General features: G+C 42.4%; 1 protein-coding gene across 2 annotated transcripts in view; it reads left to right on the forward strand.

The window, feature by feature from the left end:
* rspo2 (R-spondin 2) overlaps positions 1–20,511 on the forward strand; it is a 158,905-nt gene that overhangs the window by 62,546 nt on the left and 75,848 nt on the right. For both annotated transcript variants that reach the window (XM_059646313.1, XM_059646314.1), the window contains exon 3: positions 9,452–9,640. In XM_059646313.1, coding sequence (XP_059502296.1) covers positions 9,452–9,640 — 189 coding nt within the window. The remainder of the gene's footprint in view (positions 1–9,451; positions 9,641–20,511) is intronic.

Here is a 20,511-nt window from a genome sequence, read left to right on the forward strand (position 1 = left end):
ACCTGGTTTGACCTACAAACTGAAAGCTGACTTTCAACTGCCCTCTGGAATGGCCTAATAAGCCAATCAGTTGTGTCAATCTCTGTGAAGACTCAACAAAGAAATGAAACTGGATGGACCACCTGGCGTTGACATAGGTGCCAGAAATGTCAATGGCAGAAACAGCCCTATCTGACTCTGAAAAGCTATCCTTACTAACATCTGGGAGCTTGTGTTAAAATTGGGAGAGCTGTCTCACAGACTAGTTAAGCAAGAGTCTGACATAGTCTGTAAAGTAGGAATCCGTGAATACGACTCTGTCTAAAGACACCATTATCACTCTGCCTAGATCTGTCCTGTTCCACTGACAGGGCAGATCCAGCAGAGGTGATGGCACAGTGGTATACAGTCAGGGGATGGTTGCCCTGGGAGACCTCCACATTGAGTCTGGACCTCATGAAGTTTCATGGCTTCAAGTTAAACATTGGTAAGGAAACCTGCTTATGACCACCAACTGTCCATCTGTCTTCCCTCAGCTGCTGAGTCAGTATTCCTGCATGTTGAAGAACATTTTGAGGAAATGCCGAGGACAGTAAGGGCACAGAATATACTCTGGGTGGCTGATTTTCACTGGCACCCACCAAGAGCGTCTTGGCAGCAGCACTACTTATCAAGCTGGCCAAGTCCTATGGGACAAAGCTGCTTGACTAGGCCTCCCGCAGGTGGTGAGGAAACTTTCGAGATAAAAACATACTTAACCTCATCCTGACCAATCTGCCAGCTGCAGAATAATATGCCCATGACCGTACTGATAAGAGTCCTTGTGGAGATGAAATCCTGCCTTCACATGGCGAAGACAATCAACTGTGGTGTGTGGCACATTCTCACCATGATAATCTCAAGTCTAGCAACGGAAGACTGAGATATCCTTGAGGCGCTTTGGGCCATCAACAGCAGCAGAATCATACTCCAACACCATCTGCAAACTCATGCCTCCACAAATATCCCCATCAATGATGGAAGAGCCCAACACATCAGTATGTAAGATCAGAGCGAAACATTTGCAGCAATCTTCAGCCAGAAGTGCTGAGTGGATGACAGAATATGGCAACAAGTAACTCTAATAAAACTGGAATCAATGGGAATCAGGGGGTAAACTCTTTGCTGCTCAGTCATACCTGGCACATAGGAAAGTGGTCATGGTTGTTTGGAGGTTAGTCATCTCACCTCAGGCCATCTGTGCAGGAGTTCCTCAGGGTAGGACCCTAGGCCCAACTAACTTCAGCCGTTTCATCAATGACCATCTCTCATCATGAGATCAGAAGTGGGGATGTGCAGTTATCATAGAACAATATTCAGCACTGTTCATACCTACTCACATACTGAAGCAGTCTATATTCAAATGCAGCGAGGTCTGGACAATATCCAGACTTGGGCTGATACGTGGCAAGTGATATTCATGTCACACAAATGCCAGACCATCACTGATAAGAGAACATCTAAACACTGACATTCAATGGTGTTACCATCACTGAATCCACAATTATCAATATCCTGGGGTTTACCACGGGCCAGGAACTCAACAGGACTTGCCACGCAAACATACTGGCTATAGTAAGATGCCAGAGGCTGGGAATACTGCAGTGAGTAATTCACTTCCTGACTCCCCAGAGCGTGCCATCTACAAGACCAGTAAGAACTGTGATAGAATACTTTCACTTGCCTGGATGGATACAGCTTCAATAGCACACAATATGCTTGACACTGTACAGGACAAAGCAGCCTGTTTGATTGGCGCTACATCCACAAATGTCTACTTCCTCTATCACCCATGCTCAGGCAGCAGCAGTATGATTGTACTGGAGAAATTCACCCAGAATCCTTTAGATAGCGCCACCCAAGCTCACAATCACTTCCTTCTAGAAGTTCAAAGGTAGTAAATATGTGGGGGCACCACCACCTGCAAATTCCCCTCCAAGCTACTCACCATCCCAAATTGGAAATGTATAACCATTCTTTCATTGTTGCTGGCTTAAAATTATGGAATCCCTCCCAGGGTATCGTGGGCCTAACTATAGCACATGACTGTGCAGCATTTCAAGAAGGCAGCTCAGTGCCACTTTCTCAAGGATTTAATCAAACATATGTGAACTACAGATTTAATATAAATACTCTGCTTTCTTAGTTTACATGCAAGATGGGAAATTATGATTAAAGAACTGATGCCAATCAAATAAAGAATCCATGCTTCATGATCCTCCAGCTCTCTGTGCCCTTACATTTTGCTTTACATTAGAGAAAAAATAGTTATTTCCTGCATTCCTTCCATTCTTGTTTTCTGCTGTATAGACCTTTGAGGTGAATGTGCGATGGCAGTATTTTAGACGCAGAAGTCAATGCTTTGGCACTAATTGACGTGAGCAGCAGCTTGCAATGACGATATGTTTGAACAGCTTGAAAGGAATGTTGGTTATTTTCTGATCCAAGCAAAAGCTATGGAGTTGTTGATTTTTGTAAGTGCCACATGTTCTTTAGTTAATTGTGGAAGAGCAAATTTTGGTCTAATGCAAACCAGCCAAATGTATGAGCATTGCATAGTTCTATCAAACTGCTAGTATCAAGTCTGAAGGAGAAACACTATTGATAAGTCTAATCACAATTGCATTATCTGTGACAAATGCCTTTTGGGAGACCTTTTTGTGCTTCCCAATTGATGACAACATGTCTGTCCTCCAAAATAAAATGCCCATATTCCAATTCTTGACTAACGCTTGCACCTCCATGAATATGAACAAAAACAAAGTTGCTGGAAAAGCCCAGCAGGTCTGGCAGCATCTGTGAAGGGAGAAACAGTTAACATTTTGGGTCCAGTGACCCTTCCGCAGAACATGAATATCCATGAATATGAACTTTGTTTTTCAATTTTAATACAGGAGTCAAGTGAGATTGGTAGCTTAATCTTAGACTGCTGGGAATTGTACTGAAACTGCCTCAATTCCTAGTTCAGGAACATTTTTCAGTCTTTGTCCAAGGCTAGAATTAAAATCAGATCCCTGAAATACAGAGGTACTCTGTAACCCAAACTCTAAGATAGCAAGAAATGTAGATGCTGGAGTCGGAGATAACAGTGTGGAGATGGATGAACACAGCAGGCCAAGCAGCATCAGAGGAATAGGATAGCTGATGTTTTGGGTTGGGACTCTTCTTCAGAAAGGAAATACTGAAGAAGGGTGCTGGCCTGAAATGTGTTCCTCCAGCTCTACACTTTTGTACTCTAACGCTAACCTGCTCTTGGAATCCCACACATCAGACCTGGCTATCACATAGCCTGCCATTACCCACCCCCAGCTGTTAGTCACTAATAGTGCCCATTTACAACTACTCACCCTCCCAGCCTGATTGTTATCAACTCTTTGTCTGTCCATCTGCTCTTCTCTCTCTTTAGGTTCTATTCTGTCATTTACTCCCTACCACATTCCCCCTCCACTTTCTTCTGCACATGAACTGGTGTTTCCCAGCTACCATCAGTTCTGAGGAAGGGCCATTGGACCCAAAACATTAACTCAGTTTTCACCTTCACAGATGCTGCCAGACCTGCTGAGCTCTTCCAGCAGCTTTGTTTTTGTTGTTCCTTTTTTCATGGGCTGTAGTTTTTTTACAAAAGTTATTGTTTTTTTCTTCCCCTCAAGCCATTTAGAATGGGTCTCTGGGATGAAGATGCATTTGATGGCTCCTGAGAATTGAACAAGCAGGGTTTTTATTTGGTTTAAAACATTTGACCTCTGCGCTATGTGGAGTGTTGAGCTCCATACTGCGGGAAGGCCACTGAGACCCTAGGTTTACTAGGATGGTGCCTGCTCTGAGGAAATAGAAACACAATGTCTTGAACTATTGGGGCTTATTTCTTCTCCCAGAATATTTTATGGCAATATAGCCCTTAAAATCCTAAAAGGGATGGGATAGATAGAGGCATTCAGTCCCTGGTGGAACATGGACTTCTTTGTAAAAGTCAAGCACAACGGCAAGATTGTCAGAGATTTAGATGTCATGGAATTCACTTCCAGAAGATACTAAAGATGCAGCTGAGACAATGAAGGTCAAAGTTGTTTGACTTGTTCTCCTGCCTAGCAAATGTTAGCTAGATGACTCCACTATAAATAAGGAGGCTAGTGATGTAAGCTTGGTAAGCCCACAGCTTGGTGCTGTAAGGCAGAAGATTTAAGCAGCGTAACAAAAACCTTGACTTTTGTTAGCATTCAGACGTAATGTTTAACTTTTGGATCAGCTTCAACCATTTGGAAAATAGGATGAACTTGCCAGCTTATTTTTCCCGTTCCAAAATAGTCTTTGAGAGATGGAAAGTAATAGTCTGATTTCAGCTGGGGTGGAAAGGAGAGATGTTGTGATATTTCAGATATCATAGTCTTGCTTGGCAGGCTGGATCAGAGGATTATCTTTTGTATACATATTCTTTACATAATGAGTCTACAGAAAGTATTTATTTTGCTGTTAATCCTGAAGACTAATACGGATTTATGAAATTCCAAGATGGGCTGATTTGGTGCAAATAATAGCCATAGTAAAACTAAATCCAGTTAGCCTCTTCAACATAACTATGGGAATCATAGCTAATAACAGTGCTGTAAGGCTATTCAACATTACCAGGCGATTGATGGCTCATGCAGCACTCTTGCCAGTAGCTGTGATGATTGACTACTACGGCCAGCTAAAGCATCCCACTAGTATTGGAGTAACTCTGTTCAGTTCCTGATGGGAATGCCATATGGACATGCTAGCAACTACGCTGGGGAATTGCTGTGCATGTTGAAGGTCATTGCCACTATAATTTTTAAATGTAGGAAACTACAGGGTCTACTTGGTCTCATGTGGTCACAAGAAAACCTTTTACGCAAGTCTCCTTTTTAGTTATCAAGATATAATGGATTGCCTGTTAGCAAGTATTTACAGATTACATGGATATGATCGTTACTGTTACAGAAATTTTAAGGATGACCAGATGTTAGGCCTCCTCCTTAGACCTATCAACAATTCCACATGACATCGGTGAGAGCGGTACCTATGGCATTCCTCAGTATTAACTTTTTCAGACCCTTGTGCAACATTGCACACTTTCTCTCGGAAGGGTATTTGAGAATGGTTCCCTCTGTGATCATTATTGTTGGGTGGTTTTAGAGGAAGAAAATGTTGGAAAGTGTAAGGCAAAGATTTTGGTGGAAGGTCCAAAACTGGGAATTAAACCATCTTTTAGATGGATTAAATGCATAATCCAGTGCAGAAGTGAAGGAGTGCATCATTGTCAGAGGTGCCACCTCTGTGTGACGGTAAATCTGTACAAGTAAATATAGAAGATCCCATGGCAATAGTTGAAGAATAGGTATGTGGTCCCGAGGCCAATATTTATCACTCAACCAGCATTACCAACAGATTAACTGGATGTTATCATGTTTAGGAATTTGCACTATGCAAATGAACGTTTTCTACATCACAATAGTGGCTGTAAACCAAGATATACAGGAATGGTGATAGAGCTCTATACGGAATGAAAATCCCTGTTCTTTTATTGAGCAGGAATTGGTGCCATGGTTACAGATTTCAGTAAAACTGAAACTATTTGAGGACATAAAAATTGTTCTGGACTAGTGGGAAAATGGAGCAACTGATTTGACCAAGTACTTGACAATGAATGGATAGGCAGGGGTATATCAAGGGTGGAATTGGACATGATTAATTAGAAATAGAAACTAGTAGGGAATCCAAATGGCAAGTCTCTAATATGAATGAAGCACAGGAGAAGGAATAGGCCATTCATCCCATTTGAGTTTGCCTGCATTCTAGATCATGTAATTTTTTGGTATTATTTTTATCTCCTTTTTATTGTCATCAATAATTAGAAGTATACAAATTTCTGTCATGAATCTGCTCAATTATTGAGCTGTCAGAGTTCCCTGGAGCAAAGCATTCCAAAAATTCATCACACTCCTGAAGAAATTCCTCATCGTCTATCTTTAACGGCCTGCCCCTTTATCCCGAGATTACGAATGTCTCCTGATTCTGGAGTCAGCTACTATTGGGAGCATCTTGTATGTATCAACCCTGTCACATTTCTGTAAATATTCTCCACATTTCAATGAGGTCGTCTCTCATTCATTCTTTTAAAATCCCTGGAGAATATTGTCTCAATGTCTTCAGTCTCTCAAAAAATCCCACGAATTTATGGATTTACCTGGTGAATCTCCATTGCACTCCCTCTAAAGCAAGTATTCAGTAAGGTGTTTGATAAGGTTCCCCTTGGTAGGCTGATGGAGAAAGTGAAGTCGCATGGGGTCCAGGGTGTACTAAACTAGATGGATAGAGAACTGGCTGGGCAACAGGAGACAGAATTGTAGTGGAAGGAAGTTTCTCAAAATGGAGACCTGTGACCAGTGGTGTTCCACAGGGATCCGTGTTGGGACATCTGTCATTTGTGACGTACATAAATAATCTGGAGGAAGGTATAGATGGCCAGATCAGCAAGTTTGCAGATGACACTAACATTGGTGGAGTAGCAGATAGTGAAGGGGACTGTTGGAGAATGCAGCAGAATATAGACAGATTGGCGAGTTGGGCAGATAAATGGCAGATGGAGTTCAATCTGGGTAAATGCGAGGTGATGCATTTTGGAAGTTCCAATTTAAGAATGAACTATACGGTAAATGGAAAAGCCCTGGGGAAAGTTGATGCACAGAGACATCTGGGTATTCAGGTCCATTATACCCTGAAGGTGGTAATGCAGGTCGATAGAGTGGCCAAGAAGGCATACAGCATGCTTTCTTTCTGCGCATGGGCTATTGACTACAAGAGCTAGTGGGTCATGTTGCAGTTGTATAGGACTTTGGTTCGGCCACATTTGGCGTACTGCATACAGTTCTGGTTGTCACATTAACAAAAGGATGTGGACACTTTGGAGAGGGTGCAGAGGAGGTTCACCAGGATGTTGCCTGCTATGGAGGGTGCTGGCTATGAAGAAAGGTTGAGTAGATTAGGATTATTTTACATTATAAAGATGGAAGTTGATGGGGAACCCAATTGAAGTCTACAAAGTCAGGAGAGGTATAGAGAGGGTGGGTAGCAAGAAGCCTTTTCCCAGAGTGAGGGACTCATTTACTAGGGGTCATGATTTCAAGGTGAGAGGGGAAAAATTTAAGGAAGATATGCGTGGAAAGTTTTTTACGCAGAGGGTGGTGGGTGCTTGGAACACGTTGCCTGCGGAGGTGGTAGAGATTGGCATGATAGCATCATTTAAGATGTATCTAGACAGATACGTGAACGGGCAGGGAGCAGAGGGATACAGATCCTTGGAAAATATGTGACCGGTATAGATTGAGGATCTGGATTGGCGCAGGCTTGGAGGGCCAAAGGGCCTGTTCCTGTGCAGTAATTATCTTTGTCCTTTGTTCTTTGTTCCATTCCTTCCTTTGGAAAGGAGATGAAACTATATATGTAGTATTTCAGGTGAGGTGTCCCCAAAGTTCCATACAATTGCAGCAAGGTATTTTGTACTTCTCTACCGTACCCCCTTTGAAAATACCAAAATGCAATTTGCCTTTCTACTTGCTTGCTGCACCCACAAGCTAATTTTTACTGACTCCTGGCTAAGGACACTTTTAAATCCCTTCTGGACATGCACTTCTCAACCCCTCACCATTCAAAATATTTTTTTCTTCTTTATACAACCATGAATGACGTCACACTTAATCATATTACATTTCATCTACCTTGTCTACTTTGTCTATCCATGCCCTCTTACAGCTGCCTTGCTCCCTCTTGCTTACTCTCCTTAGCACTGTCATTTCTGAGATGTAGAGTCTTGGTTTAGCTTCTCTTCCACTTTTCTGTACTTCACTTAGTTCTTCTGTCCCATCTGTAGTGTGTCTACGTTTTCTCTTGCTAATTATTTTCCTTTCACCTATCAATAAAAATTTTTTACAGTCTCACGGTGTCTGTCACGTCCACCAATTTCGGGTCTAATGTGCCCCATAAATGATCCTGAGATAGCAGGAACTGCTGACGCTGGAGAATCTGAGATAACACATTGTAGAGCTGGATGAACACAGCAGGTCAAGCAGCATCTTAGGAGCAGGAAAGCTTTCCTGCTCCTCTGAAGCTACTTGGCCTGCTGTGTTCATCCAGCTCTACACCCTATACCATAAATGATCCTAATGCCTCAAATTAGATGCCTTCCATTCTGTGCTAGTTTCACAGCTATGCATCTAACCATTCCATTCTCCTGTTCCTATGTTTACTGGTATGTGGGATTCTGACCTCCAAAGACTCTTATGATTACTCAGTTTTTTCAATATTCTTTCTAATTCTCTGAAATCTGATTTCAGCGTCTCTTGCCCCTTCCTGTCAACATCATTGTTACTGTCATGGACTACAACCCTTCCCCAGAGGAATATCCTGCAGTTGTTTTGTAACATTATTGACAACATCCCAGCTATTGTATTTGAGCCTTTGTAACAAGCAGCCAGACCAGACAAGTGCTATTGAGCCCAGTGTGCTTGTATGCGGGTTACCATGCTCATGGACAATCATCAGTTGTGAAAGGTGGCTTGTGCCGATGGGAGATTTAGTGATCCCCTGTTGAAATGCTTTTGAATCTATATTATCACTTCAATCATTTAAGCCATTACTGTTGATCATCCCCTCTTGCGCCTTCACTTTTGGTTTATGTTCACATCATTTTGTCTTCCACAGCCTAGTCTATTGACCAATCCCTGTCTGGCAGTTCTTGTTGAAGAGTATTTGCACTTGGTAAATTTTCAAGGCATTATGTCGTGTGATGTTGTGTAAGAGTTCCTGGGCTCAAAATGGGTCATTCAATCCAACACATTTCAATGCCAATGATCTTAGCCTCCTCCCACTCTATTCCATCTCAGCCTGATTCCATTCTGTATTGGATGTTTATCCAGCTTTTCCTTAAAATGTGCAATTTGCCTCAACTACTGCCAATTGGTAACACGTTGCCTCATGCTCAATACTAAATTCATTTTGATGATTGTGGTGTTGAAACAGCAATTTATTCTGTTCAATTTCTTTTAGTTCTGCTGGATTTGACCCTGTGAATCACAGAAATAGAAGAAGTTACTATAGTGACGCAAAAACTATTTTCTCTTCAACATTAAGTTTTTGGCCGATGTTTGGTTGAGCTTGCATTCAGATACCTTTCTCTACTATTAACCTCTTACAGAGTGAGTGGTTAGGATCTGGAATGCACAGTTTGTGTTGTGCAGGCAGATTGGATCATGGCTTTCAATAGGGAATTGGATAATTGAGGAAAATTTGTGGGGTTCTGGGGAAAAGCAGAGGATTAGTTCTGGGAGAGATGCTCTTGCAAAGAATAGCTTGTGATAGCTGGAGACTTCTTTTGTGCCGTAGCTTTTCTGTGATTCCGTTCATTTGTTTTCTACAGCAAATACTGGACCATACCCAATCTGTAAGGGCTGCCTGCTTTGTTCCAAGGATAATGGATGTCTTAGTTGTCAGCAGAAATTATTCTTCTTCCTTCGACGCCAAGGCATGAGGCAGTATGGAGAGTGCTTACATTCTTGCCCATCAGGATATTATGGCATGCGTGCACCTGAGATGAACAGATGTGCAAGTAAGTTCTATTTTACTATATTTGACATTGGGTGAACGGGAGCTTTTTTTCTTCACGTTTACCCCAACCATTAGTCAGACTCTAATTTCAAATCTGCCTGTATATTTTTCTTGCATTTAAACCTTGGATAAGCATATGGATAATGATGGGATAGTGTAGGGGGAGGGGCTTAAATTAGTTCACAGGTTGGCACAACATCGAGGGCCGAAGGGCCTGTTCTGCGCTGTACTGTTCTATGTTCTCAACTTGTCTTCCTCCTGCTCCTCTCTGAAGCTGCTTGGCCTGCTGTGTTCATCCAGTCTACACCTTTTTATCCTAGATTCTCCAGCATCCGCAGTTCCTACTATCTCTGTTACAAAACCCTATATTTTTATTCAATGCTGACAATGCTTGAAGTCTGAATTAAGTGATATACTCAGCAGTTCAGGCAGAATTAATAAAGAATAAAAATAGCAAATATTAAAGGTCAAAGTGCTTTCATTGGAATTCCTTTTTACTCCTTTTGGAAACTTTTCACAAAACACTTTTTGAAAAAGCTTTAAAAGTTTGGAATTTCAGATTTATTTTCTTCCTTGAACTGCTGTAACAATTTTTGATCTGAAATACTTTGGGAGTCTTTATTAGATGAGTTGGCCATTTGAAGGAGCACTGACATTTTGTAAAGTTATACATAGAATATAAAACATTATTGGCTCATATTTTCTCTTGAATAATTAAGAAATGTGATATTTTTCAGTTAGCTGTCTTTTTCAAACTAATTGATATTACTGTGTAATGTTTTGAAATTTTCTTCACCTGCTGTTTTATAAATACTACAGCTCTTACAAATTCACTACCATAGAATTTAGTTCTTTCGCTGTTATTGTGATTCCCTTGGACTGGTTTACATTTGCTGAGCAATAGAAAGGATTTATCAAGTCCTGCCTTTGCCTCAGTTGCGTCTTTTGCAGTTTTTTCTCCTTTTTTTTCTTTCTTACCAGTTTTTTTTTGCCCTCTTCATATTCTGCTCCTTTTGCAGGCTCTGTGCACTATTGTGCTCTCTCTCACATGCTCCTCAAACACGTTAGTTGTTTCTGCTTCAATCATTCAATTTGGCTGTCAGTTACACGGCAAGCTATGCACCTTACTAAGAAATGCTTGATTTGAACTTACGTTTTAAAATATATTCCTTTTTCCAAATTTAGTAGAATTAATTTATGGTGGCACACTTTCATTTATTTAAAGGGAAATTCTTGGTCCTCCTTCATAATAGTGCCAAAAAAAGGGATCTTTTATGTGGCCTGAAAGGACAAGCGGGGCCTTGGTTCAATGTCTGAAAAATGAGCACCTCTGACAGTACAGCTCGCTCTCTCAGTACTGCACAAAGTGCCGGCCTAGAATTTTACCCTGAAGTTTCTGGAACAGAACACGATCAACAGTGACCTGATTCTAGTGAAAGTGGTGTTTATCAAGCCATGGCATATCCTTCTTGCCCTTTGATCATCTTACCATCCTAATGGCTCCAACAATATTGAGGGCAATGTCTCTTGTTTAGTAATGTGTAGTTTACTGCCTATCCCACCATGGCAACCTGTTGAGTTTAGATTCTCATTAAGCTCATCTCAATGGTAACCATGAATCATTGTGAATTGGCCAAGGAGATGGGTTTTTATTATGTCCTTTTGTTTTGAGGAAGGAAATCTCTCTTTGCTTGCTCTGGAAACTGTAACTCCAGACACACAGCAATGTGTTTGACTCTTAATTGCTTCGTGTCAAGCCATTCAGTTCTATCAAAACGCTACGACACCTAGAAGGAATGGAATCAGCTTTCGCCTAGGCATTGAAAATGGCTGCATCATGGCTAGACACTGCAAGGTCCTCTTTTATAACATCTGGTGATTTTGCTGAAATTGAGAGAGTTGTCCCATGGACTTGTCAAACAATGGCACAATCATGCTCGTGGGAACATGCCCGGCAAAAAACAGCCAATCAGTACCATCACCATCCCTCTGGGTATGTCTTGTCCCACTGGCAGGGCAATTCCAGCAGTGGTAGTGGTGACATAGAGGTATACAATCAGGAGAGAGTTGCTCTTGGAGTTTTCAACATTGACAGTGAACTGGATGTCATCAAGTCTCATTGTATCAGATCAAATCTGGGCAAAGAAAGTTGCTGATTTCCCACCAAACCTGGTACCCTCAGTTGATAGATCTGCATTGTACTTCTCTATGTTGAATGCTGCTTGAATGAAGCACTGACAATTGCAAGAGAACAAATACACAAGGGAATGGCTCGGGGACTTCATTGTCCATTATGAAGAGTGATTCAACAACACTGCTACTAGCCTGAGCTGGGCAGGTTCTAAATAATATCACTAAACTGGATCCGTGGCAGGTGGCGAAGAAATAAAGTGGAGGGAAAAACATAATTGACCTCATCATCACAAATCTGTCTGCTGCAAAGGGATCCGTTCATGGCAGTATTGGTAGAAGTGACTGCTGCATAGGCCTTGTGAAGATGGAGTTCCATCTTCACATTAAAAATTGCTATTGTGGTGTGTGGCAGTGTCACCATCAACATGCTAAATAAGAGAGATTTACAATTGATGCAGCAACCCCGGATTGGTTTTCCATGAGGTGCAGTGGGCCATTTAACAGCAGCAGAATTGTACTCCAACACCTTCTGCAATGCCAGAGTCCAGTATATCCTCCACTCTACCATTTTAAAATCAATTCTCTTTAAATAAAGAGTGCAGGAGGGCATGCTAGGAGCAACACCAGAAAAAGCTTAAATATGAGGTTGTCAACCTGGTGAAGCTGTAACGCAAGACTACTTGCATATTGCTGCTGTTTTGTAATAGACAAGGTTAAGCAATACCACAACCAACAGATCAGATCAAAGCTCTCTATCCCTGTGGTGAATACTGGTGTACAGTTAAATAATTAACTAGAGGAGAAATCTCCACAAATCCCCATCATTAACAACGGGGAGCCAAACGTTTGTGCCAATCCTCAGAAGAGCTGACTGGATGACACATGGTCTATATTACAGCTGTTTTCAGGCAATTTGATTCACTCCATGCTGTTAAACTTGATGGCACTGGTTACTGCAAAAGCTGTGGCCCTGGCAGCATTCCGGTACAAGTCCCGAAGACTTGTGCTCCAGAACCGGTTGCACCCCTAGCTAGGATGTATCATTACAGCTTCAATATTGACATCATCTACCTGACCATGTGGAAATTGTCCAGTTATGTCCTGTATAGCAAAGAGCAGGACACACCTGTCCAATTACAGTCCTTGCAGTCAACTGTTAATCATCAGTAAAATATCAGATGGGATTATCAATAGTGCCATCAAGCAACAATTGCTCACGAGTAACCTGTCACTGACACTGGGTTCCTCCAGGGCTATGCAACTCCTGACCTCATTACAATCTTGGTTCAAACATGGCAAAATGCTGACTTCCAGAGGTTAGAAGAGTCTTTTTACAGGAAGGCAGCTTTTGACAGAATATGGTATGGATGAGCCTTTGTAAAGTTCGAGGAAGCTCTCTACTTGTCGGAGTCCTACTGAACACAAAGGAAAATGTTTGTGTTTGTTAGTCAGTCATTTCAGCCCTAGGTTATCTCTGCAGGAGCTCCTCTAGGTAGCAGCCAAGGCTCAATCATCTTCAGTTGATTCACCAATGACCTCCCCTCCATCATAAGGTCCAGTGGAATAATGTTTGGTGGCTCAGTGGTTAGCACTGCAGCCTCACAGCACCAGAGACCCAGGTTCGATTCCACGCTCAGGCGACTGTCTGTGTGGAGTTTGCACGTTCTCCCCGTGTCTGCATGGGTTTCCTTTGGGTCCTCCAGTTTCCTCCTGCAGTCCAAAGATGTGCAGGTTAGGTAAATTGGCCATGCTAAATTATCCATAGTATTCCAGGATGTGTAGATTACAGCTTTTGTGCTCCTAAGATGCTGCCTGGCCTGTTGTGTTCATCCAGCTTTACACTTTGTTGTCATAGATGGTCTGATTAGCAAGTTTGCAGATGACACAAAGGTTGGTGGAGTAGCAGATAGTGAAGGGGAATGTTAGAAATTACAGCAGAATATAGTTACAGGGGAATGGATTTGGGTGGCATGCTCTGAGGTTCGGTGTGGACTTGTTGGGCCGAAAGGCCTGTTTCAAACTGTAGGGATTCTATAATGTACACAATATTCAGTACCATTTATTACTCCTCAGGTATACTGAAGTAATCATACCTTCACACGACAAGATTTGTACAACATCCAGTCTTGGGTCCATGGGTGGCAAGTAACTGTCATGCAGCAAAAGTGTCAGACAACGATCATTTCCAACAAGAGAATCCAAACATTGCCCCTCAACTATCATTCGATTGTCATTGAATTCCCCAATGTCAACATTCTGCAGATTACCATTGGTCAGAAATTGAGCTGGACTAGAAATGTAAAAACTGATTGTAAGAGCAGGCCAGAGGCTGGAGTGAGTGACTTCCCTCCTGACTCCCCAAAGTCTGTCTGCAAGTTATAGAGTATGATGAAATACTTCGACTTACCTGGATGAGGTCCAACAATGCTCTCTAAGCCCAATGCCACTCAGGGCAAAACAACTTTCTTAACCCATCACCTCCAACATTTGTTCTTTCTACAAGCATTACACAGTGAACCATCTACAACATGCACTGCAGTAACTTACCAAGGCTTTATCACCACCATCCACTACAAAGAACAAAAAAAACAAAGAAAATTACAGCACAGGAACCGGCCATTTGGCCCTCCAAGCCTGCACCGGTCGAGATCCTCTGTCTAAACCTGTCATCTATTTTCTAAGGGTCTGTCTCCCTTTGCTCCCTGCCCATCCACGTACCTGTCCAGATACATCTTAAAAGACACTATCGAATCTGCATCTACCACCTCCGCTGGCAACGCATTCCAGGCACCCGCCACCCTCTGCGTGAAGAACTTTCCACGCATATCTCCCTTAAACTTTCCTCCTCTCACTTTGAACTCATGACCCCTAGTAATTGAGTCCCCCACTCTGGGAAACAGCTTCTTGCTATCCACCTTGTCTATACCCCTCATGATTTTGTAGATCTCAATCAGGTACTCCCTCAATCTCCGTCTTTCTAATGAAAATAATCCTAATCTACTTAATCTTTCTTCATAGCTAGCACCCTCCATTCCAGGCAACATCCTGGTCAACCTCCTCTGCACTCTCTCCAAAGCATCCACATCCTTTTGGTAATGTGGCAACCAGAACTGCACACAGTACGCCAAATGTAGCAGAACCAAAGTCTTATACAACTGTAACATGGCCTGCTAACTCTTGTACTCAATACCCCGTCCGATGAAGGAAAGCATGCCATATGCCTTCTTGACCACTCTATTGATCAGCGTTGCCATCTTCAGGGTACAATGAAGCTGAACACCCAGATCTCTCTGTACATCAATTTTCTCCAGGGCTTTTCCATTTACTGTATAGTTTGCTCTTGAATTAGATCTTCCAAAATACATCACCTAGCATTTGCCCGGATTGAACTCCATCTGCCATTTACCTGCCCAACTCTCCAGTCTAACTATATTCTGCTGTAATCTCTGACAGCCCCCTTCACTACCTGCTACTCCACCAACCTTTGTGTCATCTGCAAACTTGCTAATCAGACCACCTATGACAACAAAGTGTGAAGCTGGATGAACACAGCAGGCCAGGCAGCATCTTAGGAGCACAAAAGCTGATGTTTCGGGCCTAGACCCTTCATGAGAGAGCTTTCTGATGAAGGGTCTAGGCCCAAAACGTCAGCTTTTGTGCTCCTAGGATGCTGCATGGCCTGCTGTGTTCATCCAGCTTCACACGATGTTGTCTCGGACTCTCCAGCATCTGCAGTTCCCAGTATCTCTAATCAGACCACCTATACCTTCCTCCAGATCATTTACACATATCACAAACAACAGTGGTCCCAGCACAGATCCCTGTGGAACACTACTGGTTACAGGTCTCCAATTTGAGAAACCCCTTTCCACTACAACTCTCTGTCTCCTGTTGCCCTGCCAGTTCTCTATCCATCTAGCTAATACACCCTGGACCCCATGAGACTTCACTTTCTCCATCAGCCTACCATGGGGAGCCTTATCAAACACCTTGTTGAAGTCCATGTATATGACATTGACAGCACTTCCCTCATCAATCAACTTTGTCATGTCCTCAAAGAATTCTATTAAGTTGGTAAGACATGATCTTCCCTGCACAAAACCATGTTGTCTATCAATGATAAGTCTATTTTCTTCCAAATGTAACTAGATCCTATCCCTCAGTATCTTCTCCAGTAGCTTCCCTACCACTGATATCAGGCTCACTGGTCTACAATTACTTGGATTGTCCTTGCTACCCTTCTTAGACAATGGGACAACATTAGCAAGTCTCCAGTCCTCTGGGACCTCACCCGTGTTTAAGGATGCTGCAAAGATGTCTGTAAAGACCCCAGCTATTTCCTCTCTCGCTTCCCTCAGCAACCTGGGATCGATCCCATCCGGACCTGGGGACCTGTCCTCCCTAATGCCTTTTAGAATACCCAACACTTCCTCCTTACTTGTGCCGACTTGAACTAGAGTAATCAAACATCTATCCTTAACCTCAACATCTGTCATGTCCCTCTCCTTGGTGAATACCGATGCAAAGTACTCGTTAATAATGTCACCCATTTTCTCTGACTCAGCGCATAACTTTCCTTCTTTGTCCTTAAGTGGGCCAATCCTTTCTCTAGTTATCTTCTTGCTCTTTATATATGAATAAAAGGCTTTGGGATTTTCCTTAACCTTGTTTGCTAAAGATATTTCATGTCCCCTTTTAGCCCTCTTAATTCCTCATTTCAGATTTGTCCTACATTCCCGATATTCTTCCAAAGCTTTGTGTCTTCAGTCGCCTAGACCTTATGTATGCTTCCTTTTTCCTCTTTGCTAGTCTCACAATTTCTCCTGTCATCCATGGTTCCCTAATCTAGCCATTTCTATCCCTCATTTTCATATGTCTCTCCTGAACACTAATCAACCTCTCTTTGAAAGCCACCCACATATCAAATGTGGATTTACCTTCAAACAGTTTCTCCCAATCTACATTCCCCAGATCCTGCCGAATTTTAGTGTGGTTGGCCTTCCCCCAGTTTAGAACTCTTCCTTTGGGACCACTCTCATCTTTGTCCATGAGTATTGTAAAACTTACGGAATTGTGATCACTATTTCCAAAGTAGACCCCTACTGTAATTTCAACCACATGGCCAGGCTCACTAACCCAGAAATTTCTACCACCTTGAAGTAGGACGACAGCAGACATAAGCAAGTCATACCACCCTCCTGTTCCCCTCCCAGCTGTGCACAGTCCAGCACTGTACCTTGTTAATGGCACTGTGGGCAGGCAAAGCCCTCTGCCCATGCCCTGCAGTAATCCAAGGTGGTAGTGAGAACCACAATAAAGGATGAGCATTAAACGCTAACCTGCCAACAACCTTGAAATGCTGTGAACATTTAATTTTTAAAAAATATTCTTACGTAGATCATGTTGGACAGCTGTTGGGAACTTTGTAAAGAAGTATTGACTTGGTTTGATTTTCAACAATATTCAAAATAAACATTTTATTTCCCCAGTGGGTAATTTCACAGATTTCACTAGTTTTTAAAAATAAACTCTGGGAGAAGTAGAGGCTTTAATTTGAGACTTGATTTTAAAACTAGATTGAATGCACTGTGGAGGACTTAGTGGTCAGACAATGCATCAGTGTTTAAGTTGTAGGAGAGTTACCTCTTCTTGCTCCTCTACCATTGAGCCTTGCCATGTAACATAAACCATTGAAAATGCAGGGAGGTTTCTGGCAGTGATTGAATGGACAAAGTATTGAAGAGGACGTGAGGTGAGAAACATTTTCATGGAAAATCTGGGAGCAATCTTGGAGACGATGAGATTTAACTCTTCACTTGCCATGGCATGGTGTATTTAATTCTCCCTTAAGTTGCTTAATGTAGGAAATGAATTGATCAATAAATTGAGGGAGTAGGAAATTAAATATGTTCCAACAATTTCTTTCATTATGAGCAGGATAATAAGCCAGGGGAAGATTTTTTTCTATTCCATTGTATGTAAGTTTGTGTTCAGATATGAATTTTCATCATGTCCTACAGTTAAGGCACTTATTAAAATGACTTTTTATCTAATGTGGAGCTTTGAGTGCTCTCTCTAACCTGTCCCTTTATCTACCCAGAGCTTTGGACATATATGACAAAATTCTTATAGATAATTTGAGAAACCTGGCCACACGTTTTAATAATTTTTAAAAATTATTGATGTGAATTTTAAAGCCAGCCTTTAGCATTAATTGTGGTGCCAACTACACAATTTATTACATCTGTGTAGGAGCCACCTCCCAGATAAAATGCAAACAGCTACTTCTATTTCAAGGACCATAACATATTCCCCTGTTCCCCTCCCCCATTAATAGAAAATGAAAATACCCTCAAACAGATCTCTTGCGTCTCCTACACCTCTGCCCTCACATCCCCTCCACCCAACAAAGACAAAAACAAGGACAGAATCCCCCTTGTCCTCACAATATCACCCACTAAACTCCGTATTTAACACATCATTCTCCACTACTTCCACCACCTACAATCCGAACCCACAACCAAAGATATATTTCCCTCCCCACCCCTATCTGCCTTTCATAGGGACTGCGCTCTCTGCATCTCCCTCATCTGCTCCCTACTCCCCACTTGTCCCATCATCCATGACACCTTTTCCTGCAACCACAGGAAGTGCTACACCTGCCCCTACACCTCCGCCCTCACCTCCGCCCCAAGCACCAAGCAAACCTTTCACATCAGACTGAGGTTTCCCTGCACATCTGTCAATGCATCCACTGTTCCCGATGTGGCCTCCTCTACATCGGGGAGACCGAGTGGAAGCTCAGCAACCAGTTTGTAGATCACCTGCACTCTACTCGCAATAAACAACAACTTCTGGTCACCAGCCATTTCAACTCCCCCTCCCACTCCCTGGGGAGCATGTCCACCCTGGGCCTCCTCCAGTGTCACAATGATGCCACCCAGAAGCTGGAGGAGCAGCACCTCATATTCTGCCTTTGGAGCCGACAGTCCAATGGCCTAAATGTGGGTTTTACCAGTTTCAAAATCTCCCCAGACCCAGCCTCATCCCATGACCAACCCTCCCTCTCCTTGACCTGACACAATCTGTCCATCTTCTCTTCCACCTATCTGCCCCTCCCACCTCACTGACCAATCCCCACCACTGCCTACCTGCACTCACCTATCACTATCCCACCTACATTCCCCAGCCCTACCCTTCCTCTCTCTGTTTACTTCAGATCTTCCTACCCCCTCCACCATTTCTACAGAAGGGTCCCAACTCGAAACATCAACTTTCCTCCTCCTTTCTTGCCTGACCTGTTGTGTTCCTCCAGCTCCACACTTTGTTATATTTGTCATTGTTCTTTCCTATTAATAATCATTTTTCTTCCTGGAGCATCTGAAATGATGAGAGGGGTAAAGGGGTTTAGAGAGGGAATTCCAAGTCTTGGAAGCAGATCGTTGTGGGAATGGTGGACTGAAGGAAATTGGGGATCAACCATTGGCTGGAACTGGAAGTTAGTAGAAGTATTGGCAGGCAAGTTACCAAGATACGGGAACCTGGAGGGAGTGTCATGTTACCAACTTGGATGTCTGTTCTAGATTTCTTAATGCCATAAAGAAATGGGACATGACCAAATGGGCACTATTACCAAAAGCCTATGATCATAAACCTGTTGCAGAAAACACATAGCTTGAAGAAATAATTAAGAGCGTCTCCCTCGCTCTTACTTCCATATTGAAGACTTAACTTCTAACCTTGAAACTATAATGACATCTGGTTCTCTAAACTTCCACATGGCCTGGATTAATCAGCCATGACATAGAAGTTCAAATTTCAGAGTTTTGAGAATTCAGAACTTGTTTTGAAACATGCTGGAAAGAAAACATTCAGGTTCTTGTAACAACCCATCTGGTTTGTGATGGCATTTTTTAAGGGAAAGAAACCTACTGTACTTGCCCGATGTGTGACTCTGTCTCAAGGCTGAGCAAACTGTAGAAAAAGTAACGCGTATGTCAGCACAAGGACTGCAGCTGCTTAAAGATGAGGCACGTTATTGCCAAATATTGAATGGATAATGAATGTCAATCATGCCAGCAATACCTCAGAACTTTCCCTGCCCCTTCTCAAATCTTAATTTTTACAGTCCCATAGAAGACTTTTTGACCATATCACTTGTTCAACAGTGATTTTTCTGGTGGCTCTCAGTTCATTGAATTCAGTACAGCAACCCTGGATGTGATCTGATTTAACAAACAGGCTTTAAAATAAAAGCCTGGATGCTGATGATCTTAAATAAAAATGGAGTTGTAGAGAAATTCAGGACTGACTGACAGCATTTGGGTGAGAGGAACAAAGTTTGTGTTTTGAGTCTGATGGATAATCATATGGACGTACATGGAATAGTGTAGGTTAGATGGGCTTGAGATCGGTATGACAGGTTGGCACAACATTGAGGGCCGAAGGGCCTGTACTGTGCTGTAATGTTCTCTGTTCTATGTTCACATCAGGAATATTTTAACTTTGTTTCTCTCTCCACAAATGCTGTTGGATTTGTTGAGTTTCTCCAGAACTTAGCTTATTTGCTAAATAAAAATGGTTTGCTTAGAGTCTGCGTCATACAGCAAGGAAACAGACCCTTCATTTCAACTTGTCCATGCTGACCACACATCCCAATCTGATCTAGCCCCATTTGCCAGCATTTGGCCCATATTCTTCTTAAACCCTTCCTATTCATAGACCTATCCAGATGCCTTT

This window comes from Stegostoma tigrinum, chromosome 5 (genome assembly GCF_030684315.1).
Source record: "Stegostoma tigrinum isolate sSteTig4 chromosome 5, sSteTig4.hap1, whole genome shotgun sequence".
In the NCBI taxonomy this organism is placed as follows: domain Eukaryota; kingdom Metazoa; phylum Chordata; class Chondrichthyes; order Orectolobiformes; family Stegostomatidae; genus Stegostoma; species Stegostoma tigrinum.